General features: G+C 38.9%; 1 protein-coding gene across 1 annotated transcript in view; it reads left to right on the plus strand.

Annotated features, from left to right (window-relative positions):
- MYOM1 (myomesin 1) overlaps positions 1-26,454 on the plus strand; it is a 159,464-nt gene that overhangs the window by 54,741 nt on the left and 78,269 nt on the right. The window contains exons 6-13 of the mRNA XM_077778191.1: positions 1,013-1,370; positions 2,136-2,293; positions 11,034-11,126; positions 13,550-13,638; positions 13,747-13,809; positions 17,227-17,391; positions 19,955-20,116; positions 24,378-24,519. Coding sequence (XP_077634317.1) covers positions 1,013-1,370; positions 2,136-2,293; positions 11,034-11,126; positions 13,550-13,638; positions 13,747-13,809; positions 17,227-17,391; positions 19,955-20,116; positions 24,378-24,519 — 1,230 coding nt within the window. The remainder of the gene's footprint in view (positions 1-1,012; positions 1,371-2,135; positions 2,294-11,033; positions 11,127-13,549; positions 13,639-13,746; positions 13,810-17,226; positions 17,392-19,954; positions 20,117-24,377; positions 24,520-26,454) is intronic.

Below are 26,454 nucleotides of genomic sequence, written 5' to 3' on the forward strand. Positions count from 1 at the left end.
CTATCATAAAGCATTTTGGGATGTTACCACTCACCATCATTATCAATTATGAGTAAAAAGTTGCTTTTATAAACATCACTACTTCAAATGCAAATTTGGTCATTTTTCCTTATGAAGGCTATGTGCAAGCATAAGTAAAGATTATCATTAAATACATTTACACACACACACACAAATTAAAAATTTTTTTTTAATTTTTAGTGTTTATTTTTGAGAGAGAGAGAGAGACAGAGCACAAGTGGGGGAGGGTCAGAGAGAGAGGGAGACACAGATTCTGAAGTAGGCTCCAGACTCTGAGATATCAGCACAGAGCCCAATGTGGGGCTTGAACTCATGAACTGTGAGATCATGACCTGAGCTGAAGTCGGACACTCAACCAACTGAGCCACACAGGCACCCCCAAATAACCTTTCTTATCTTAGAAAGAAACCCAGTAGGCATAAGGCTCTCATATAAATTTAGAATATATTTTTATGTGCAACAGCTCTGGACAATGCATCATATCAACTGAATTATAGAATCCAGATCAAGCACATAGTCTTATATGAAGGTCACAGGCACATAGGTGATATCTCATTTTACAATATCATCTTTTCTAGAAGGAAGGTTATAACTTAATCTTTTGTTATAGACTCAATCATATTTAAACACCCTAAAGAAGCCAATGAAATGACCTGAGGCAAGTTATCTAATTTCTCTGAGCCTTGTTACCATATATCTAAAATAGAAATGATACAGTTTACCTCATAGGATTGTTGTGAACATAAAATGAGATAATATATGTAAAAAGCACTTGGCAACACTACAGCCATAATATGTACTATTATCTTTGTTACCATTACTGGTTAAGGTGATGATCACTTCTGTACATGAACAGTTAGGTCCTGACCAAGTTTTTCTTTGTCAGGTTTTCTTTGGACATGGTACACATTGTACTTTGAACTTAGTGAAAGTTAGACAATCCTATCAATTCCATCCACAATATCTATATTTTGCTCTTATTATATTTTAGTCAAGTACATGTCAGTGGAGTTACAGACACAGAAGAAGAAAGAATTAAGGAAGCTGCAGCTTATATAGCCCAACGGAATCTTCTTGCTAGTGAAGAAGGCATCACAGCCTCCAAACAGTCCATAGCATCCAAACAGTCCACAGCATCCAAACAGTCTACAGTGTCTAAACAGTCTACGGTGTCCAAACAGTCTATGGTGTCCAAAGAGTCTGCAGTATCCAAACAGTCTGCAGTATCCAAACGGTCCACAGCATCCCAAGAGTCTACGTCCAGTCTTCACCAGGAAGAAGCTTTTGAGAAAAAGTCAAGGAAAGTCGCAATTCGAGAGAAGGCAGAACGCCTGTCGCTGACAAAAACAGTAAGAAAAGACCACTTAATATAATTTACAAAACTGGAAATGCATGTGCCATTGTGTGTATACATATAGATTGATTTGTTTCAGATGCAGAAATGTGTAGTCTTATGGAGAAGCAAAACTAAAGAATACAAGGAGATGTGTTGAATTCTGTGTCTCTCTCTTTCTCTCAAAAATAAATCAACATTAAAATAGTTTCTTAATAAAAAAAAGTATGGGTCAAAGAAAGACAGACTTAGTAGTTTTAAACTCCATGAAATTTTATTTTATTTTATTTTATTTTATTTTATTTTATTTTATTTTATTTTAGAGAGAGAGGGGGCGCAAATGAGCCAGGGCAAAGAGAGAGAATGAGAGAGAGAGAGAGAGAGAGAGAGAAAGAGAGAGAAGCAAGGCTCACCCAGAAGGGGCTAGAGCTCACCCAATGCGGCTCAAACTCACTAGCCATGAGATCATGACCTGAGCCAAAGTCAGATGCTTAACCAACTGAACCACCCAGACTCACAACTCCATGAAATTTTAGGTTCTACAGAAATTACAGTTCCAAAGAACCTTAAAAAATCCACCATAGGGGGAGATAAGATATGTTGCTGAGGCTTAGAATGTTAACAATTAAGTGTATCTTTTTAAAAAGGGCAAAGAGAAGGCATATGGTCTAAAACACAAGTAAGGCTCTAAGTGGAAAAATGATAATTTTGGTTTCTATTTGTTCTTTTAGTAGCACAGGATACTTTGACTCTCTAATATTTTGCTATATCTTTTTTATAGTTAGAAGAAACTGAGGCATTTCATAGAAAGTTAAATGAAGATCATCTTCTCCATGCTCCTGACTTTGTCATTAAACCTCGCTCCCACACTGTTTGGGAAAAAGAAAATGTAAAATTACATTGCTCTGTATCTGGCTGGCCAGAACCTCGTGTCACATGGTATGTTATCTTTATGAAAATTACTCATAGTGTCTATTACACAAAGTTAATTTTACCTCTAGTGAAAACATTCAGCATTATGAATATGCAAGGGTGAATGAAAGCACTTACAAGTTTGTATAGATTTTTTTTTTTTTACAAGTTTGTATAGATTTTTTAAATGGTGGCGAAGGGATACCAGGATGAATGGTTTATGAATGAGGAGAAAGAATGTCCTGTGTACATTATGATATATTATACTTCGTAATCCTGTTATACAAATGGGTCTTTATATAAAGTATTAAAATGTAGTCAACATATTTATATACAAAGAAAAATATATGGTTATGACTGCTATGGGCCATAAAATTTAAATAAAAATTTACTCCCATATGGCATAAGTATTATTTTGTGACCAGGAGCAATACTCTTTTAAAAAATTTAATTAAAACTCAGAGTCTCCATCTCTACTCCTCACAAGAACTGAGGTCTCAACATGCTTTCTAACGCCAAACAAAAGAGGGAATTAGATGGAAGATACTTCTTAGTATGGGGTCTTTTTTTTTTTAAGTTTTATTTTTATTTATTTTGTGAGATAGAGCGTGAGCAGGAGAGGGACAGAGAGAGAGAGGAAGAGAGAATCCTAAGCACAACAGTGCAGAGCCTGATGTGGGGCTCGAACTCATGAATTGTATAATCATGACCTGAGCTGAGATAAGATGCTTCCCTGACTTAGCCACCCAGGTGCCCCCTCAATATGGGGTCTTAAGAAATTTTATTTCCATAAAGAATAAGCACCCATGTTCTCTTTCCATTGTGTAACCTATTGTAATTGTCAGTAACTTCATGATCCCTAACCTCCAAACTTACCTGACAAATGCCATGAATACCTGCCACAGAGACAGCAGTATGAAAATGATGGAGCCAACTTATAAAGATGTTTTCTGTTTGATTCACGGACACAGTATTTTGCATGCTGTTTTCTTATTCTTATGAGTAAGTAAGTAATAAATGCACCCTATGTTGCAGTATAAATGCTACACAGAAGGACATTGCCATCTGCAGAGGGCCTGCCCCCTTCTCCTTTCTTGTCCATTATCTCTGTTGGTTAGACACCTAACTTGGCTAGGACTAGTTAAGGTAACTGACAAGGAACATATTTCAGTGAAAATAAAGTTGTTTTTTTTAAATTTACTTACAAGCTTCAAAGTATAAAAATATGCTATAGTAAGTTAGGAATCAATTAGTCTTGGCCCAGCCTTTCTCTGTGACTATGGAGTCACGCACTTGGCTTTTCAAAGGGACATTTCCTCTTAAACCAGATTATGTCCCACCTCAGAAAATCTAAACTTTGCATTTGAAAATGCCTGAAGAATAACAACTTTTCAGCTCTAAGAAATATTATTTGGTAAGTAATAAATTCCTTCTTCTCCTATGAATTAAAATATACTACTGATAAATGAATAATTGGAGCCCTAAATCAAGGAGATATATTTATTACACAACATTCTTTTTTCCATGCTTTTTAAAAATTAGAGTTAAAAATGATTTTCAAAAGGGTACAAAGTAATTTCTTGGAGATTAATACTAATTTCTTAAGCACTTATTTATTCTGTTAAATACATAGCTACTAAAATAAAATATAACCATGCCATGTACCACTAATCGTGTTATTGAGCCAAAGTGATGTGCTTCCACAAAGAAAACACAGAGCTCAAACTGTGTCAGAGATTAAACTCCTTCATCACGTTTTGTTGGCTAGAAAAGGAATTATGTGAAAACCAACAAAAAATATAAAAACTCCCCACAAAAATATGAGATGACTAAATTGTCAACCCTTTGAATTCCAATTAAATTGAAAAATTGAAATACTGTCAATTTTCAGTTATCCTCACTAATGGAGCTGAGAAGTAGTGTGAATGACACCCCAAATCTTTCACATATGGCTTCGAAATATTTTTTTCTTAACATTGAACCATAGGTCCCAGGGGCTCATTTTACACAAAAATAAAGACACAGACACAAGATTTGTCCCAGGAATGATAGGAAATCAGTTCATTTACTGGAACAAGTCTTCTCAAGTTCCTGTGTGTCATTTAGTGTTTGGAGAAGACAATCCCATTCGTTATAAAATTCTTTTCAAAGGGATGGAGTAGAGCATTTCACAGAAAGTCCTGTTGCCTTGCAAACCAAGTGAGAAGTAAACATGAAAACAAAAGAACCAGTGAACCACTAATAGTCATAACCGTATTTCAGAGAGCAAGGTTTGCCCCTGGATAAAGCTTAAATTTTGACTGTTAGCTAGCAGATAATTGAAAATTGACTGTGGTAATAAACAAGGTCAGATGCAGGTTTTGTGGGGCCTAAAGCTCATAAATTTGGGGTCACTCTTTACAAAAAAGAATGTTATAGTATAAATTATGCCCTGAGCTGTGAGGGGACCCATGCTGATGAGAGACCCTGAAGCTTGATTGGCCTCCTTGTAAACCCACTTCTGGAGGAAACTTCTGTGTGAGATTAGTGTGCCTTCCTGGGTATGCTGCCTTTAAAAAAAAAATCATTAAATGAAGTTGTAATTTACTTCATAACACTGGCATAGAGTACACTGTCTTCAATCGCATTCCCTCCGTGAGGGGGGACGCACAACCCAAGTACAAATTCAGGTTGTTGGTGATTACTTTGCTGGCATTTATGTCTTTTTGTTACCCAACTGCAGCTTTCTGGGCCTGACACCAAGTGCAAGTATGAAAGAAATAATTGGGGATGACCTTTTTGAATAGAAGGAGGCAAATCATGGGAAAAAGTGTGTGACAATGCTTTCTGCAGTCATGCTACCTCCGCTTGTAGCCCTTAGGTCCTTAGCTATGTTTTTCAAGGGCATTTGTGTCTGGGGCCTGGCTCCCTTAGAGTCCTTTCCAAAGAGGGTTAAGTTCCAAGTTTCCACGAGGCACCCTCAGGACACGGAAGTCCCTGAGGCTTAACAAATGATCCGAACACGTAGCAGCTGCTCGTTGGCCAATCTCATGTACTGACCAAGTCTAAATAGAATCTAGACGTTACCCAGAAAGCCCTAAATGACAGGAGTACATATCACTCATCAGGGCCAGGTGCATAGATACCCAGGAGCACCATTCTATCCCCAACTCACTTTGAGAACAGAAATAAACCTGTTTAGGCATTGGGTCCTGTAGGAAAGTTAGTTGCAAGGCGGCTTCTGCACCACCACAGTGAAGCTGGCTGTCCTGAAGGAGGGCTTAGTCAATGCAGCAGGAAACATATATATGCATAGTGAAAAATGCCAGAGTTGTTTTTACTTAATTTAAGAGGCTATCTTTATTTAATAGCTTGTATAATAGGCTATGTATTGGTTTAAATGAGGAGAAAAAATTATGTTTGTATTTTGTTTACTTGCATAAAGAAACTCTGAAAGGTTCTGTAAAAATCTAAGGAGAACAGTTACCTAAAATGATGAGGTGGATGGAAGATACACACATTTGAGAAAGGAGACTACTCCCTGTGTTACCTCTATACTTTCTTAGACAACATGAAGATGTTGGACCATATAAAGGTTTTTGGACCATGTACAGGTGTTGCCTATTCTAATTTTTAGAATTATATGAAATAAGGGAGAAGAGAAAAGTTCTCTTTATAAAAAAAAAGGAAGGAATTTGAATTAATTTTATTTTATTTTTTAAGAAGAGCCAGATTCAATTGGATTTCCAGTCCAAATTCTAGATTGATTTTGTCAGTGAATATCTGGATTGTAATGTGTGGGGAGATTTATGCAAACTCACTGTAGCAATGTGGTGGTGTTAGTGAGTAGCATTCATTTGTTTACTCACTGAGTACCCATGTTTTTGGATCTATATGCAAATACTGGGTTAGAGCCGCCAGTGAGACACATTTAAGATACTTGTTTGGAATTGTTCACGTTGCCCTTAAAGTTATTGCCAAATAGACACTTAATGAAATGTGTCATTAGGCATAATCATAAAGCAAAACCTTAGAATAAAATAGTATGAGAAACGTATCTCAGGAAGAGTCTGAAGATTTGGAAAAGTCTTATTCAATTTTTGCAAATTATGAGAATTTATAAATTCCATAATGGAATCATGTATTGAATTTGTTTACAAGATTAGAGTTATTTACAATGTATGTAAATTTTGCAGTTACTACCCTATTATCTTTGGAAAACAACCTACATTTAAAATAGTTTAAAATTATTTATAATTTATGATTACTTCCCAACATAAGGGTTTTATTTTGGATTTTTCTTATTTATTTAAGTCCAACATTTATCCTAATGGGATAGATCTCTTTCAGCGAACTGGATTTTAAAGTGGGTAATAGCTATTTATTTAAAATATAAAGTTGGATTCTAAGCACCAGTCACAGTTGTGGTGAGATTCAACATGTTAAAGATCATTTTAGCATGCATTATTTGTTGATAGAAAAAAGTCAGAATGAACCTTTTTATTTGACTATGCTTTATACTACCAAAGAGCTTTCATTCACTATAACCCCTTATTATTAAGTCAGCCCAAGATCCAGACATTTATTTAGCGGAATGAAGTATGTGTTTTACACACATAAACAAAGAGTATCATTCTCCAAATATTTACAGTATAATGGAAGCTCATTAGCTAATAAGTAGTCCATAGACTCTACATGAAAATGATAAGGAAAATGGTGTACATCCGAATATTCACAAGAACTTCAGAAGCCTTTCTACAAATAATCCCAGACTGTAGGTTACTCTCCAAAATTAGCGTCTGACTGTCCTGTTTGGAAATTCACTTTCCAGAAATAACAAGCCCTGAAGCATATGCAGAGCAGGCCAAAAATCCTTCTTTACTTCCCTGACTTAATACTGAAGATGGCCAGTCTCAAGTGACCCTCAACCTGAATGACTGAATGAAATTCTTGGAAAATAGAATAGAATTGCTTCCTAATTTAATCCTTGTCTGCGGCTTTTAAGCAGACTTTCCTTACACTGACATCTGGAGCTCCAGAGGAAAGACTAGAAGATCCTCAAAGAGTTGTGTGTCGTGTGTGTATGTGCATATTTTAAACCGACTTCTTGTGCCAGGGGGTCACATTAGAAAAGTCATGGGTGTTTAGCAGGGGGAAGGCACTAAGGTGCTAAGTTGGGTAGTACTGGAGAGCAGGGGAGGTGAATCAACACTGCGAGCTGCAAGATACCGTTTTAACTGAAAATGTATAGAGATATGAACATTTTTGGTCAGAAGCCATATCAAGTGTCAGTAGATTATTTGCTCAAGTACCTCATGCCACAGGCTTCCGTGTCATATTTCTCTTCTTATGCTAAAAAGAACTACTCCAAACACCCCAGCACATGAAAAAAACGAGCAAGAGGGAGCTTTTTTTTTTTTAAAGAGGAAGCTTTAGAATCAAGTGTGAAATTACTGAGACCAATTTATTCTGAAGAACATGCTGATTAACTCGTTGCACCCTGTCATTCATCAAAACACGGAATGTTTGAGATTAGGGGCAGCAAGGAGATTTCTTTTTCTAGGCCATCTTCTGATAAAATAGGCCTGTCTGCTTGAAGCTCTGTGGGGAGTTGGCCGGCTGAGGACACGTTGGGGCTGGCAGGAAACAGCTAGCAGTTCTGCCGTGGGTGGGGTAGAAGGTTGTGCCGCTCCACCTGCCACACAGCTGTGATTCCTAAGCCAATTCAATCCTCTCATTTCACATCTGAGGGAGCTGAGGCACAAAGATCCACAATTTACTTTCTTGGTCTGTACTTATTTTAAATTACACTTCATGATGTTTGAAGTATGTTTGTCAGAACTCTGTTCCTTCAGCCAAAAACTATGAAGCCACAATTAATCTATTGTTACACAATAATTCTGCTCAAGCCAATTTAATGAACACTGAGTACCTAATATTTGCCCATGATTCATACTTCTTGGAGAGTGGGAAAAGAAGTAAATGTGGATCAGACACAACCCCCGACACCAAGACAATGACAGCTTAGTAGAAGACACGTATATCCAACCAGAATCTGACAAATGTTGTATCTTGCAGCTTGAACCAAATAACACCTATGTAGAGAGGCAAGAAAAATTATTTGGATTGAGGGGCGCCTGGGTGGCTTAGTCGATTAAGCATCCGACTTTCACTTAGGTCATGATCTCGCAGTTCGTGGGTTTGAGCCCCGCCTCGGGCTCTGTGCTGACTGCCAGCTCAGAGCCTGGAGCCTGTTTCAGTCTGTGACTCCCTCTCTCTCTGACCCTCCCCTGCTCATGCTGTCTCTCTCTCTCTCTCTCTCCTAGAAATAAATAACAAAAATATATAAAAAATTTTTAAAAAAATTATTTGGATTGAGAAAGAGGGAACACAGAATCTGAAGCAGGCTCCAGGCTCTGAGCTGTCAGCACAGAGCTCAACGTGGGGTTGGACTTACAGACTGCTAGATCATGACCGGTGCTAAAGTCGGATGCTCAACCGAGACACCCAGGTGCCTCTCATGTGGAATTTCAAGGAGGAGTTTATTGAAGAAATGGCATTTGATCTGAACCTTGAAAGATGAGTTGAGATTTTGCTAGGTGGAGGAGAATGATACTTGTTTTTAAGTTTATTTATTCTACGAGAGAGAGAGAGAAACGGAGAGTGAGGGAGGGTCAGAGAGAGGGAAAGAGAGAGAATCCTAAGCAGGCTCCACCCTATCAGCACAGAGCCTGACTCTGGGCTCAGACTCACAAACCACGAGATTATGACCTGAGCCCAAACCAAGAGTCAGATGCTTAACTGACTGAGCCACCCAGATGCCCCAACACATTGTTTAAAGTATAGAAAATGAGCATGTTTTAGCGACATAGGGCATGTGTGTGCACGTGTGTGTGTGAGTGTGTAAGCTGGGGAGCAGAAGGAACTGACTGAAAATTATTTCCTTTCTTTCCCTTCCTTTCCAACACTTTTCCTCGTTATAAACATTTCCAGGGGTGCCTGGGTGGTTCAGTCAGTTAGCGTCTGACTTCGGCTCAAGTCGTGATCACACAGTTTGTGGGTTCGAGCCCCACATCGGGCTCTGTACTGATGGCTAGCTCAGAGCCTGGAGCCTGCTCTCTGCTCTCCCTCTCTCTCTGACCCTCCCCTGCTCACGCTGTCTCTTTCTCTCTCTCTCTCTCTCAGAAATAAATTAAATTTAAAAAAACATTTCCAGAAGGCTGAAGAAATAAAATGCAGCTAAATAGAGAACAGGTGGAAAGTGGGAGCATCATATGTTGTCACAAGCCAGACTATTTGGGTTCAAATCCCAGCTATGCTATCTAGCTGTGTGTACTGGGACAAGTTACTTAACCTCTCAAGGCTTTGGTTTCTTTCATCTGGAATATGATGTTACAAATAGTACTACCTCATGCAGCTGTCATGAGGATTGAATTTTCTTTCTTTTTTTTTTTTTACAAATAGTTTATTGTCAAATTAGAGGATTGAATTTTCTAATCTATACATAAAGCTCTGAGACTCTTGCTTGGCTCACAGTAAATGCTGTCTCAATTGTGGTTATCAGTGTTATTTATGTTATCTGTACACATGAAGTGAGGTGTCTGAAAGGGAAACAAGTGAAATCTAGCTATTGGACAGAAAATGGCTTAAGCAGAAAAGGCTGGTCTGGCACCACAGCCATTGGCAACTTCCACACTGGGGGGGTGGTGTCTGAAGCAGGGCCCCTCTGTGTAGCCCTACCCTCTGAGGGCTGACAGGCTTAACCAGGAATGGGACAGTCAGAAAAGGGGAATGTTTCAACTTTTATTATTTAGGTTCTCCCAAACAGAGAGCTATGCTTGCTTTTAACAGAACAAAACACTTAAATATAATGAACCTTCAATACAATGACATTGTTTTTTAACAACATGGAAGTGTTCATTAAATTGGCTTGAGCAGAATTATTGTGTAACAATAGATTAATTGTGGCTTCATAGTTTTTGGCTGAAGGAACAGAGTTCTGACAAACATACTTCAAACATCATGAAGTGTAATTTAAAATAAGTACAGACCAAGAAAGTAAATTGTGGATCTTTGTTGTTGTTTTTAACAACATGTAGGAAGAATGTTTTGCTTTCATCCTACACAGACAGCCAACAATAAAACTCCCAACATAAAGCCTTCCTTTCTGTCCTGTCAACAATGGACAAGTTTTTCTTTAGGTCTTTTATTGAAATATAATATACACACACACACAAAGTACATATTACATATAAATGTAAAGCTTTGATGAATTTCTGTAGACTGTACACACCCATGTCACCCACACTCAAACACAAGAAACCAAACATTATCAGGGCCCAAATCCCTCCTTTGTGTCTGCTGTCTCCCCCCACCCCCACCCCCTGGGAAATCACTCTCTTGACTTCTAATAGCATTAATTTGATCTTTTCTGGTTTTGTACTTTATATAAAAGCAATCATTATAATATGTACTCTTTTGTGTCTGGTTCTTTTCACTCAACATTATATATGTGAGTCTCAACCACATTGTTATGAATGGTCAACTTCTTAAATGTAATTTTTATGATGGAGGAGAGGAAAGGAGACTCATCAAGAAGTTTTATTGGATTTATAGTGCATTTTATTTAATCTGCCATAGATTTGTATTTATTGAACAGATACTGCTGCTGACTTCAGTGCCATGTTTATAGGTGTTCCTTCAAGAACAAGGATTGTGTGTGTGTGCTTTTAATCATAAAGCTATTTACATTTCTACTTATTTCACCTTTTTTTGTATTGTCTCGCAGGTATAAAAACCAGGTGCCAATAAACGTTCATGCAAACCCTGGAAAGTACATTATTGAAAGTCGATATGGGATGCATACTCTGGAGATCAACGCGTAAGAGGACATCAGGGTTCATGTGTGTGTTGCTCGTCAATTTCCTGGGGAGGCATCTCACCGCTCCAGTTAACAAGCTCTCTCCCTCTTCCTTCCCAGTGCAACAGGATCACAGAGTTTTCTTAGGTTTAAATTTAGTCAAAAATGATGAGAAAAAAATTAACTTGTATATTTTAATTTATCCTTTTATTTTTATTATTTAAATTTTTAACATTTATTCATTTTTGAGAAAGAGACAGAGTGTGAGTAGGAGAGGGGCAGAGAGAGAGGGAGACGCAGGATGGGAAGCAAGCTCCAGGCTCTGAGCTGTTAGTACAGAGCCTGATGTGGAGCTTGAACGCATGAACCATGAGATCATGATCTGAGTCGAAGTTGGCTGCTTAACTGACTGAGCCACCCAGGTGCTCCTTAATTTATCCTTTTATAGACTTGAGATTTTTTCTTAGACATTAGTAAGAAAATAAGTTATATAAATAGGTACTTATATTTAGTTATCCTTCCAGATTGCAAATCATCATCATTATCATCATCATCACCCTTTTTGCCTTTCATCAGCAAAGGCCATGGAGATTGTGGTGGGTGGCAGTGAATGTAAGCTGGGCTGGGATAAATACTCTCCTTCAGCTCAGCAGGAAGCATGGGAAATTATGTGCCCACCATGTCAGCATGCAGCCTGGACACCAGGGTGTTTTTAAAGCAAAATCCAAAGCAGAAATTGAAAGCAGAGAGGCGCCTGGGTGGCTTAGTCGGTTAAGTGTCCGACTTTCGCTTAGGTCATGATCTCGCAGTTCGTGGGTTTCGAGCCCCGCGTCGGGCTCTGTGCTGACTGCCAGCTCAGATCCTGGAGCCTGTTTCAGTCTGTGACTCCCTCTCTCTCTGACCCTCCCCTGCTCACGCTGTCTCTCTCTCTCTCTCTCCTAGAAATAAATAAAACATTAAAAAAAAAAGAAAAGAAATTGAAAGCAGAACCCACATCAAAATTTCTAAATCCTCAAAGGTTTATCCTATCTCCTAATACGGTTTTGAAATCCAAGCTTAGTTATGTGGATGTAAAAGCTAAAACTCCCACCATTTGCAATTCCCATGAAACTATGACATGCTGAGACGTCAAAGTAAAATTTACATCATTCTGATCTCAAGAGAGTTAGTAGCTTTCTCCTTAGATCAGAGCAGCTGCCGCATGTGATACTGGGTTTCAAGCAGGACCTTGGGGGCCCTGTGACATTTGCCAAGCATTGGCCTCCAACCAGAGTCACTTCAATTCTGCCACTTTGTGGTTCTACAGAGGCTGCAGTGAGCTCTGTGGTTGCTTTATAATTCAATACGTATGAGAAAGGCAACCATATTGGAGTTGTGCTGGGGTCTGTAAAATTTCAAGAAGAAATAGGTTTCTACAAATGACACTAAACCAAGAAGGTCAACGAAGAACACAGACACTGGTTGTGACAAGACACAAAAAGACTTGCTTTGAAATCTTAGCTTGTTCATTTCTGTGAGATCATTCGTTCTTTTACTCCATTATTAAACACACCCCAATTTCTGTATAACTTACAGGAACTTCCAAATAGCACTGCTTATCTTGTGCTGTGGGCTGAATCTCCAAGTGTGGCCTGAACCTTGGTAGAGTTGAGAGAGAAATAGCACATTTGTACTTTGAAGCTCGAACACGGACCCACCCGTTATATAGACCCAGATCTGGTTTGTGGCTCAAGGAGAGAGGCTATGTCTTTCCCTTTCTGTAGTCTTGTTGCCCCCAGACTGAAACTCACCCTGAGGGAGGCCTGCCGGAAGACTGTTCCCCCAGGGTGCGCTGGGTAGTTACCCACTGCTGGACATTTTCTGCTCCTGACACAGCTTTAGACCAGTTAATTGTGACACTGTTCGTGCTGTAATTTATGTGCTTAACACTTTGCTAACATGTTTTGTTTTGGGGTTGTTTTTTCTTTTGGACATTTTAAATGAACCTGGGCTAGGGTCACAGTGGACTATAGATGTCCTCGCATTCTGTGCAGCTGGCCTCAAACTGCAGTAGCTAGCTTGCATTATATAAAATCCTACAGGGAGCTAGATCGGGCTTAGTAGCTTCATCAAGAGTCTCCAACAGTGGGGACACCTGGGTGGCTCAGTCGGTTAAGCATCTGACTCTTGATATCAGCTCAGGTCATAATCTCACAGCCATGAGATCAAGCTCCATGTTGGGCTCTGCACTGAGTGTGAAGTCTGGTTGGGGTTCTTTCTCTCCCCCTTCTCTCTCTGCTCCTCCCCCTGCTTGTGCTCTCTGTCTCTCAAAATAAATAAATAAACAGTTAAAAAGAAAAAGAGTCCCCAGGAGCCACGTGATTTGCAGTGTGTGATGTCAGGAAAGAGATCCTTGATAGAACAGCATTGTAGCAAGGGTCACTCACTTCCATCTGTCCTTTCAGATGTAATTTTGAAGACACTGCCCAGTATCGGGCCTCAGCGATGAACGTTAAAGGAGAGCTTTCAGCATATGCTTCAGTCGTGGTAAAGAGTAGGTTTGCTGAACTTGTTTTACTCAAAATGCATTCTTTAAAATTAACTCTCGTTGCTAAAAATTAATCAAGAAGCAGTTCACATGTATTTCTGCTTTCTTTTCTAGGATATAAGGGAGAGTTTGATGAGACTCGCTTCCATGCTGGAGTTTCCACCCTACCCCTCAGCTGTAAGTTTAAAAATATATTTGCTAAGTCTCATCTCTACTTAAAATCCAGCATAATAAACCATTCTATAATACTGAAATAAAAGCATAGGATTATAACATGTGCTAATACATATGTAATAGAACTCTATGCTGGGTTTTATTTTTTAGATTCTTTGGTTACTATTCTTTTTCTGAATATAATTGCTTTCTTCTCATTTTATAAAAGCCCAGAGATGATGGGCTAAAAATGGCAAATGTTTTTAAGTCTTTCTGTGTTAAACTGAAGAAGACTGTTACACAAACCTGGGCAGAGTGATTTAATACCACACACACACACACACACACACACACACACACACACACGCCACAAACGTCTGTGATGTATCAGGGCATCCAAGTCAGCATCACCTTATGGAGACATCTATGTCTGATTCCCACTGCTACCCCACCTCTTCCCAGTCAGGGTTAGGTGTTCTCGGTGAGACCACAGCATCTTTATCAGAGTGTCCATCACACTGAGTGCTGTTAACTGTTATGTGTGTCTCTTTTTCCCACTGGTCTCTGAGCCACTTAAATACAAAACTGGACCTTTTATCTCCAGGCCCAAGCACCTGACACAAAGTAGGTGTTTGAGAATGAAGGAGTAAATAAACACATTAATTTATGAAGTGCAACTTAAAGCACATGAAGTCTAAATGTGCTATAATAACAAACTATTAAAAATATTCTGATCTGTGGTAATTTGTGAAATCCAATCATTTCGTCTATATCAGAACTTCTTTTCATAGGAAACAAAACAAAATCCTTATGGTTGTTCAAGTGAATCCGTGCTTACAATGGTCAGACTGAAAAAGATAGTCAAGCCTAAACTTCTAATTTTCTGAATGTAAAAAAGTAACTGGTAGTTTTGAAAATGCTTGATGAAGATACTTTCTCATGGGTCAGTTTTTCACCTGTTCAGTTTGATATCTGTAGATGATCTTTTCCATCAACTTCATGGAATGGCTCCTAATTTAAATATTCCAAGTTTTAATCATTGGTATAAATCCCATGGCTGGCTGGGAGGGGATGAGGTGTGAAAGTGAGGGAGGGACACATCCAAATCATGTTTTTCTTCTATCATTTCATTTATATTGAGATAGAATAGTTGAAAGTTCTGAACCTATGACTTGTCTGTGATTGTCCCTAGGACTGATTTATTAATCATTTATTTCATGGTCCTCTGAATGTATCCTGCTCATTTCCATTGCCATATCATCATCCATATTTCTCCCATTTCTCTTCTCCATCAAGCCAAGTTTGAAAAGCCCAGCTCAACCTTACTTCTCTAACTTCTTAATCTTTCAGATCCTCCTCTGACTGGCTCCTGAATTAAGTGCAGTTGTTTCCAACAGAGAAAACAGAGGGCTTTTATTCATTTATTCAACTAATATTTATTGAGAATCTGTTATGTGCTAGGTACTGGTGTAGGTGCTTGGAATATACTGGTAAATATCATAGATAAAGCTCCCTGCCCTTGATTCTGTTTTAGTAGTTAATGTATATTGATCAGTGGTACCAGACAGCATACTAAGACATTTTGTTATATGCAAACATCATTTAATGCTCTCCCAAAGCTTATAAAATAGGTGTCTTTTATCTGTGCTGTGCCTATAAGGAAACAGTTTTTGAGAGGTTAAGTCATGAGACAACACTACATAGAGTGGTAGAATAGGGACTTGTAAATTGGTCTTTCGAATTCTAAACTGTATTCTAAAACAGGAGTATTTTCTGTGAAGGACTCCTATAATTGTAATTTGTAAACTACTTGTAATTTATAGATTGTAAATACTTCAGGGTTGTTAATACTTGAGGCTTTGTGGGTCATATGGTCTTGGTCACAATTACTCAACTCTACCTTTGTAACACAAAGTAGCCATAGACAGTAGGTAAATAAATGAGTGTGGCTGCATTCCAATTACTTCTTTATGAACATTGAAATTTGAATTTCCTTTAACTTTTCACACTTAACAAAATATTCTTCTTTTGATTTTATCTCAACCATTTAAAAAATTGAAAAATTATTTCTAGTGGTACAAAGAGAAAGAAGGAAGTCCAGATCTGGCTCACAGATTTGCCAAACCCTGACCTAATCCCAGCTTTCTTTGTAACTCTTATCACTACTTCCCAAGGCAGCCTTGGAACCAGCCTGGCTTCCCAGACAGTAAGGTCTGATGGAGTTGTTTTGCCTATTGATCTCAGTGGGATATCATCATAGAGAAGTGGGGCAGAAGTAACCTGTGCTTCATAGGGAAGTTATTTCACCATTGGTTGTGGTTGCCTGGGAACACACAAATTCAAGGCAATATCATGTCTTGCCTGAGAGCACAGGTTCTCACAGCCCGCCAGTGTAAATCCTGGCTCTGCAGGGCGAATGTGGGCCATTATTTGGCCTCCCTATGTTTCTGTTTCCTAAGCTATAAGACAGAGAGATGATAATGGTACTTACCTGATTGAGCTGTTATGAGATTTGAGCTAATAGCCATTTAACACTTGGAACACTACTTGGCATAAGTTGAAGTCAATAAATTTTAGCTTGCATTTTCAAATTAACTCTAAGACATTTTAGGAAGAGAAATGAAATAGGAGAGAAATTTTAGAGTTGGGCAACCATGGATTTGAATTTCAATTTCACACATAATAACTTCGAACCGTGGACATTAGCTGTATATTATTTTCATGAACTTCTACATTCTCACATGAAAGAGAGGGAAATAATATCCATGCCATGGAGATTTTGAAAAGATTAGACGACATGTCAGATGTAAAGTGCCTGGCACGATAACTCAGCAATAGAGTCAGTATTTTCCCAAGCTCTTTCTTTGGAGTAAAGAGAAAATAAAACCTGGAGGGTTTATGATGCAGGCATTTACTTAATCAATGAATAAGTTATTTCTAAGAAAATATTTTTAAAGTCATAATATTGTGAACTTATATTTTTTTAACACAGATTGTTAAAGAAACTAAAGCAAGTTGCTAGAAAACTCTATTTTTATTGAGTAATTGATATGGCTGTTTGAACAGTACAGCAGTTCGGTGTTAAATGAACTAGGAATCTAAAAAGTACATATATTGTGTGAAGTAGTTAAGTCTAAGCTAAATGTGGTATTAATTTATGTGCTATGTGAGGTATTAAGCCCAACCCTTTAAATTCTATTCATTGCAATAATAAAAACAAACATTTAGCTTACCTGACCAATGAATCAAGAATTTATACATCTAGAATTTCCATTTCACAGAATAATATATGGGAATGTACTGTGTACTTCTTTATATGACTTAATGTTTTGCCCAGTAAACCATTTGATCAATGTTTGTTGTGACTGCTTATTAAAATGCTTGCATCTCTTTGATGAGAACAAAACAAGTTAACCAATTGTTTGTCTTTGTTGTACCCAGTTGCTGTGACCCCTTATGGTTATGCGTCCAAGTTTGAGATCCACTTTGATGACAAGTTTGAAGTGTCTTTTGGGAGAGAGGGTGAGACGATGAGTCTAGGCTGCCGTGTGGTTATCACTCCTGAAATTAAGCATTTCCAGCCGGAGATCCAGTGGTACAGAAATGGTGAGACTTTGTGATGAATTCTCACTTAGGTTCTTAGTCACAGAATAAGAAGTGGCAAATGAGGCTTGGCACCAGAGCATGAGTGTCCAGAAGACTGCTGACCTGTTTACCAGAGCTGGCAGAATGTACACATTAGAAGGCATAGCCTATTGGATGTTGAAAAAAATTTTTATACATGTATCAAAGTAGCAGAACTTTCATAATATATTTGTGGAGGTTATAATTTCTTATGACCAAGTAATATGTGGAAAAAATTATAAAAAATATATTTTTGTAAACTAGTTATATATTCATTTTGTAAGTTAATTTTAAAATTAATTGTAAAATAAAGGGAAGTCCATTGCAGTTTAGATGGACAATGGAGCATGCCTATTGACCCCTGGGCATGGTGGGCAGTAGGCAGCATACTCACCAAGCAGTTGGTCTGAACTTCAGTTGTGCACACAGGCACCTGGGGCATTCTAGAGCATCTGGGTCCAGACTGAAGCCAGTAATGGCAACAGCAGTACAACAGTGAACATGGCCCTAGAGAAGAGGAGGAACTCCATGTGGAGGCAGCATGGGAACCTACAATGGGAGTTTGCCAGGCTGCCTCTTTCCCCAGAGCTCACTTCTATGGGATCAGTACAAATACTAACTTACAAGACTAGCATCAGGACAGGAACTATCAGCAACTAGGCAGCAAACTTTGTCAGTAAAATATTACAAAATAAAAGCATGTATACAGACATTGCACTTAAGCATATAAGGCAGTTGTTGGAGTTCTTCAGTTTAGAATCTCTGGTTTTGAAAACCGCTATAATACTGCATAGCAAATATTCAGAGGCTTAGAACTATAAATTAAATTTAAAGATTCAATGAAAAAGAACACTATTTTCATATGAAACTTTGGATGATGCAATTATTAACAAAGCAGATAATATTAAAATTATTTTTTCTTGTAATTGAACATTCAGTGATAGAATGCATAAACAGACATTTGGATTATGTACAAATCATTTTAAGTCTCTTGTATAACCTCTACAAGTTACAGCACATGTTAGAGAAACTATTAAGATGTAATTATGTAAATTTACATTGAAAATTAAATTCAGGCTTATGTGAGACTGATTTATATGAAGAACACAACATTTTTTAAAAGTTTATTTCTTTATTTTGAGAGAGAGAGAGAGTGTGTAATCAGGGGAGGGGCAGAGAAAGAGGGGGAGAGAATCCCAACCAAGCTCTGTGCTAACAAGCAAGGCTTGATCTCATGAACCATGAGACTGTGACCTGAGCCAAGATCTAGTTGGACACTTAACTCACTGATCCACCCAGATGCCCCAAGAATCAAATTCTTTTAGAAATTTTGTTCCTGAAGAATCATTAGTTCTAGAGTACTAAAATTTGTTATTTTGAATAATTGATCAAAAAGCTACCCAATGTTAGCCTTACAAGAATATAACTATAGAATACTATATAGTATAAACTATGTAATATCTTAATACCTGCAGTAATAGCTGCATCAGCAGAAAGATCCTTCTTGGGGCGCCTGGGTGGCTCAGTCGGTTAAGCATCTGACTTTTGCTCAGGTCATGATCTCAGGGTTGGTGGGTTTGAACCCTGCATCGGGCTCTGTGCTGACAGCTTTCTCAGAGCCTGGAGCCTGCTTCAGATTCTGTATCTCCCTCTCTCTCTGACCCGCCCCTGCTCATGCTGCCTCTCTCTCTCTCAGAAATAAATAAAACATTTTTAAAAATTAAAAAAAAAGATCCTTCTCAAAATTAAAAGTTATCAACTCATGTGTGATCTTGCATTTGTCAAGAGTGACTGATGTTGCTTTCAAGTATATCGATTTAAAATAAACTGCTAAAAGTATATATCTGATGACCTAATGACTGAATTTGTAGAAAAGCAAGCCAGAAGTATCTTATTATCAATCAAGATACTACATTGATAAATACTTTTATATAAAATTATGGCATGAAAGTATTATTTTTTGCATTTTGAGTTACCCCAATTATATTTTAGATGTAATAAAGTAGTTTTAGAGAAAAAAGCTTTATATTTTAGTACCTCTAACTGTATTTTTTTTCTCTGCTTTTTGTTTTTAATTTTAGAGAGAGGGAGAAAGAGATCATGTGAGTGGGGAGAGGAGAAGATAGAGGGGGGAAGAGAGAGAATTTCAAGCAGTCTCCATGCTCAGTGTAGAGCTCATTATGGAGCTTGAGCTCATGACTCTGGGGTCATGACCTGAGCTGAAATCAAGAGTTGGACATTCAACCGACTAAGCCATCCCATTTTCTCTGTGTTTTGAACAGGAGGTTTGAGTTTCATTTTGCACTGGACCCTGCAGATTATGTACCTGGTGCTGGTCCCTTCACTTCAGATCTAGTATTTTTACCAATATTAGCATGGCAGAATGGTCCAAAGACCTAGAGACTTCCGTTAATTGTCATATCTCTTTCAATATAGAAGAGGCAGGGAGAGAGGGAAGGTGGAAGAAAGGGAGGGAGAGAAAAAGAAGGGAGTAGTGGAGGGAAAAAATCAGTTAATTTTCTTACTTTAAAAAAAAAATTTCTAGGAGCACCTGTTTCTCCATCAAAATGGGTACAAACACATTGGAGCGGAGATCGAGCAACACTGACATTTTCTCATCTCAACAAAGAAGATGAAGGCCTCTACACAATCCGTGTGCGAATGGGAGACTATTATGAACAATATAGCGCTTATGTCTTTGTTCGAGGTAAGACCTAGCAAAAAGCAGAACACCCAAGCATGTTTAAAACACTGAGACCAAATCAATCTATCCAAATGTGTTTTTTCTAATGATGAAAGAGCCATTTCAAAATTCTTCCAGGATGCATGGCATAAGAGTATTAACCTCCAGTGAAATTAGACCTAGTAGAAAAAGGTTAACCCTAAGACACCAACCCAAAGGTAACTTTTTCCCAGACTGTTCTGATGTCAGCACTTTCTTCAGCTTCAGTGAGCCACCAGTGCAGGTCTCTATAGGTGTTTGATTGGAGATGCTCCATCCTAATGATCTAAAAAAGCCATTTCAGTTTATGAAAGCTGCAACAAAAGAGGGATGTGCTTACTCTTTAATATGGGGACTTATTCTTTAATATCTATTTCAGAGAGCAAGCTTATTATTTCACTCCAGGCCCCTTCTTTATAGTTTCAGCTTTAATGAACTAGGAAACAAGATCCTACAATGTAATCTTGAAGGCAAACTAGAATTGTGATGTTAGGAGTCTTTCATTCTTCACCTGTGTCTTGAACGGATTGGCTATATGCAAGTGGAAATGTGATTTGTACATGGGATCCCAGTGCATCTTGGAAGACCATTGACAGTTCCAGGCTACGGGGGCAGTGTTCTGTGTTCCCATCTGTGATGGTTAGTCAGGTGTGGCCACAAGAGGAGACGCAGGAGAGGCTCCAGAAAACAAGTTTATTGCACTCACAGGTCCTAGAGACAGGAGGTACTGCACACCACACAGGGCCACATAGGGGGAAATCACCATTGGTTGGTCAGGAGGAAAAAGGAGTTGGTCAAGAGGGAAGGGAGAGCTTAGGCCGTGGCTTTTATTGGAATTTTCTGTGGTAAAGACAGGGCAGGGCAGAATAAACAGTTGAGGATTGGCTAGTTTGAATAATTTGGGTAGACTCTAAGCTATGGGCGTGGTCCCCACTGGCCTGCTACCAGGCCCTGGGATGATTAAGGCAGGGGAATATTGCTTCCTGGGGTGCACAGGCCAGATAGAGGAGGTGTGGCTCTGAATCGGTCAGTTTTCATATCAAAGGCATGCTCTGGCTGAGCCCATTCTATCTCTGAGAATTGGCTAGCCCTGGGAGGGGCAGTCTCCCCAGTCAGAAAGGTTTTTAGGTGTCAAAACATAATACACAGAAAATTAAAATATAAACGATACAGAAGATTTACTATTTTTTTAAAAAAATCTCTGTGCACTAAATAAAATCATAAACTCATAGAAATTTTGATCAATATGAAACTTAAGATCAGTCAGGTGTCCTTAACTGGGATCCACAGACTCCCAAAGGGTCTTTGATTCAAATTGTATTTCAATATATTTAGTTTCTTTGTCAATCTCATGTCTTTTATTTTATGCATTTGAGAGCATTATTCTGAGAAGAGGCCTCTAGACTTTCTTTGCCAGTCTGCCAAAGGAGTCTATGGCACAAAAAAGGTAGGATTCCAATTCTAGTCCAACCCTTTAATTTTAAGATGCAGAAACTGAGGTCCAGAAAAACAAAGTGATTTACCAGTAGACTCACAGTTAGTTAAAAGCAGAAGTGGACGTAGGATACAGGTCTTTGGATGCCTAACCCAGGATTTCAATCAGGGTATAGGCTAAGTTGCTGAAATGAAACAAAAATGTTAATTTCTCTCATATGTTTATCAGCTCAGAAGTAGAAGTAAGGTTCAGAGTCCTGGGTCCTGTCTACATTGTTGTTCCACTGCCCCCATGGGGGTTTTCCCATGTTCTCATCCCAGACTATGGGAAGAGTCTCAAGAGAAAGGAAGTGGAGGGGGAGGTAAAGAGTTGCACACATCACTTCTGCATGGTAAACACTTAGTCATATGCACACATTTCACTGTGAGGGAAGCTGGGGCGTCATGTATCCAGCTGGGCAGCGATGTTGCCTGCTAACGCTGGGGCATCTAGGGACCATGAAGAATGGATAATGGGGATGGTTAGCAGCCTATACACACCAGTAGTGAGCAGTAACAACTGTTGAATTTTGCCACGGGATCAACAACTGATAAAGATACAGGAATATCTACATTGCCTGAAAATGTATCAGACTTTCTCCTACACAGAAGTGTTATGGGAAAAGTTCAATATCACTGAGGGAAGACAGATGCTAGCCCTGGAAAAATTGCAGTGAAAACAGTCACACTGAAACTCATCAGCAAGTAAGTTTGTTTAGCCAAACCACGTGGATAAACCTGGCTATCCAGGTTTGCCTCTGCTCTCAGTTGCCTTACCCAAACCAGAGACTATCTCTTGGTGACTCAAAAAAACCTAGTTATGCCTCAGTGATTCTTTATTGGACTTTTTCTGAGAACTCTGACATAGCCGAGGGTTTTCTCAGTACCATTTCTCAGTGCCTGTTGTGACTGTCTGCCAGATTTAGGACAGACAAATGTGATGCAACATAACACAGTGTTTGGATTTGGCTTCCAGAAGCTCCTATACAGCAGTGGGATAGTGGGACTGTCAGGCCCACCCCAAGAAGGGCATAGTCCAAACAATGCTATAACTATGCTGTAAAAGGACTCCCAAAATGTCTACTGTCTGACAGGTTCTGTTATACATAATGTATATTCAGCAAACTAAACTGCTCTATCAACTCAGGGATTGCTGGTTGTTACATTATGGGCCTTTAGCAAAAGGACATGGGCAGAGGTTGGCAACTGTCCCCTCCCAAATGGGCATCTTTCCAGCCTCCCTCTTTTGCTACTTAAGCCTGTTAACCTCAGCCCCTCTACCCCTTTCCAGCTCTGCTCTAACTTCACCATCAGCAGGCTCTGCCCCCATCCAGTGCTCTCAAAGCCTGAAAGGAAAGAAGTTTCTCGCCACCAAAATGCTTGCTTTTAGGCACCATGATTTAATTAGTTCTCCTACAGCACTTATGCCAGAGAAGGTGCCTAGAAACACTTTCCTACAGGTTCATAGGGCAAAAAACAGAATATTCAAAACCAAAGTGACTTGAGCTCTTCGCAGGTAAGGCAAACCTAACAAGGCACAGATAGCTCTGCCTTGTTATCAAATGTTTTAATAATTCATAAGAGTTACAGAAGTGTACCTCATTGGAAAAAAAAAAGCATTTATGCAGTCAACAGGAGTGTTTTCCCTGAGTTGAGCGGCTCCAATGTGTCTCAGCCTCCTCTCCTATTAACTACAATTATGAAAAGTTTGGCTGGAGGTCAGGAGGAATTGGCAATGTGGACCCCACCTCCAGGAACTCCACTTCTCATCTTAATCTCACTTAAAAGGCTATTAACTGATTATTTTCATTCCCCTTGCTCCCCTCCTCAAAACATCCCGGATTCACTGTGTGATCTATGCCTGAAGACAGTGCTGAGGACACCCACTGTCAGAGGATCCTGTTTTGTAAACAGTCACTGCCCTCTCTTTCTTGTATATTCCTGGACTTTTGCTAAACTCAGATAAACTCCACTCAGATGTGGATATTGCTTCAGCATTCCTTTCGCAAGTGTCTTCAGTTTGGGAACAAACATTTGATTAAAAGGAATGTTTTCCTTTCTCTTCCAAAATGGTAGTGCCGAGCAGAGGGATGGCTAAAGCTTTTAATTCTCTTGTGGATGCATCCAGAAGGTAACAGAAGGGACTATTTGTTCCCCTTTGGAAGGGCTCATGTTTCTGAGTAACATTGTACAGAGATATCTTTTTTTTTTTTTTTATTTCTAGGAGAGAGAGAGAGAGAGACAGCGTGAGCAGGGGAGGGTCAGAGAGACAGGGAGATATAGACTCCGAAATAGGCTCCAGGCTCTGAGCTGGCAGTCAGCACAGAGCCCGACGTGGGGCTCGAACCCACGAACCGCGAGATCATGACCTAAGCAAAAGCCGGATGCTTAACCGACTAAGCCACCCAGGCGCCCCTGTACAGAGATGTCTTAAGAACAGATTTTCAGTTTCGGCTCACCTTAGATTTTTCTGATAGCAATTCCTGACATCTCCATAGTTATTTTCCTTTAGAACATTTTGAGTAGGCAAAGGCTATGAAGCAAAGGTCATGGGTCCTTTTGAGTGTCCTTTCTAACATAATGTTCTTTGTGCTGATGATCAAAACACACATCATCATGTTGGTAAACAAATTACAAGATTGAAGCTTGCCCTACTTGAACCAAAGATGTAGCCACTATGAGTGTGGTAGGAAATGTATGCACTAAGTCCTGGATTGCCAGACTGTGATGGAGCTTATCTGAGAGGGTTAATGAGATCCTTCTGTCTCCACAGATGCTGATGCAGAGATTGAAGGAGCCCCAGCCGCTCCCTTAGACGTGATGTGCTTGGATGCCAACAAAGATTATATCATCATCTCTTGGAAACAGCCAGCTGTAGATGGAGGGAGTCCTATTCTGGGATATTTTATTGATAAGTTAGTACTTAGTCTAGTTTCAGTTAGAGTAATTTGGCCATAGAGATGCATGCTCGATTCCTCCCACCATTTCTACATGAAATATTTTGTTTTCTGGTCTCCTCTCCCTCTTTCTCTGTCTCTGTCTCTCTCCCTCTCTTTCTCTGTCTCTGTCTCTCTCTCTCTCTCACACACAAACATACAGGCACACACCCCCCCTATATATTGACCTAAATCCCAAAGACAATTTTTGAATGTGATTACTAATGCAAGTCACTAATTTGGCAAGGATGCCATGAATTTGTAGACATTCTAGAGACCACTTTGGAAACAACTGGTGTCCAATATATTTAATATCCATATTCCTAATATGTCAGTAGCTTAAAAATATTAAGCAGTTTAAACAATCATACTTTAGGAATACTAACAAAATCTTACTTACATCACAGGATGTGGTTTTAAGTTAGACAAATAACAAATATCAATAGTATTAAACCATATTCTTTCTTTAACTTTTTGCAGTTCACATTCTCCAAAACTTAGAACTTCAGATATTTATAGCAATTGGGTCTTATACATTAATTATACAGTGAGTTTGGACAATACAGACAACAAATTTAGATTATCAACCTAAATACATTATTATCTGACTTAGTTTCTATTCAAATAGTTGCTCCAATTCTCTTTCCATTTTTTAGTATAGAATCTAATTGTAGAAACCATTAGGGACAGATAATCTGTGCCACTGTTGTACAATAGGTTTGTACTACGATGTAGTAAACCTAATATTTATAGTAATAAGTAAATATATGCCTATTGGGGCGCCTGGGTGGCTCAGTCGGTTAAGCATCCAACTTCAGCTCAGGTCATGATCTTGCAGTTTATGGGTTCAGGCCCCACATTGGGCTCTGTGCTGATAGCTCAGAGCCTGGAACTTGCTTCAGATTCTGTGTCTGCCTCTCTCTCTGCCCCTCCCCTACTCACACTCTGTCTCTATTTCCCTCAAGAATAAACATTTAAAAATCATTATAAAAATATATATGCCTATTGGGCTCAATACCATGCAGAGAAATATTTAAAATAAATAATATTCTATTTAACCACATACTAAATTCTTCCACATTATTTTGTCATTTAGTGATGATGAATTGTGAAGTTTTAGGTAGATTCTTTTTCATTTTTATAGACTGCCTTATTGTTTTTGGCAGATTTTCAAGGGATTTGCAAACTTAATCAGTAAAAGACCAGCAACAATTAGTAGTACATTTTGCTTAGTCATCATGAAAATAACTATATTCATGTTATTTATTTATTAGCCATTCATTAGTGGCTAATATTTATTAAACTTTGGCTGTGTGCACCGCACTGTTCTAAACACCTCACATATATTAACTATTAACCCATAGCCACCATTTGAAAGGTAGATACTCTCATTATGAGTAGCAAACAGTAGCTCGCCCAAAGCCACGTGCTCATGAGAAAATCCTAAGTTGCCTAAAGTCACACAGGTAGTTAAGTAGCAGAACTAGAATTCAAATATCAGCCTGACCATATGTTTGTGTCCTTTGTGCTCCAACATGCTGTAGACATTTCTAGATCAGCTGCTTCCCACCTTTCTTTCTGCTCACATGAGGGTTGAGAAGCACACTCTAGTAATCACTAGGTCACCATGACAGCATCTGCATAGGGAGAAAGGGAGAATCTCTGGATACAGAGGCAGTTTGAAGAATTGTCCTAGGTGTCTTGGCTCCCTCCCAAACCCGACCCAGAGCAGCTCCAGAATTTCTACAAAGGCAAGATTTAAGGGAGAGAGCCAGGGATTGAGGCCATATTTTACAGCACTTTACATAGGGTGAGGAAAATGTCTATTGTCTATATCAAAAACTTGAAGGGTGAGGCTGAGGAAGTAAAGAGAAACCTCCCACCCTGACCCGCTTTTCATTGCCATTAGAACTC

The sequence above is a fragment of the Crocuta crocuta genome, unplaced genomic scaffold (assembly GCF_008692635.1).
Source record: "Crocuta crocuta isolate KB4526 unplaced genomic scaffold, BGI_CrCroc_1.0 scaffold26, whole genome shotgun sequence".
Lineage (NCBI taxonomy): Eukaryota > Metazoa > Chordata > Mammalia > Carnivora > Hyaenidae > Crocuta > Crocuta crocuta.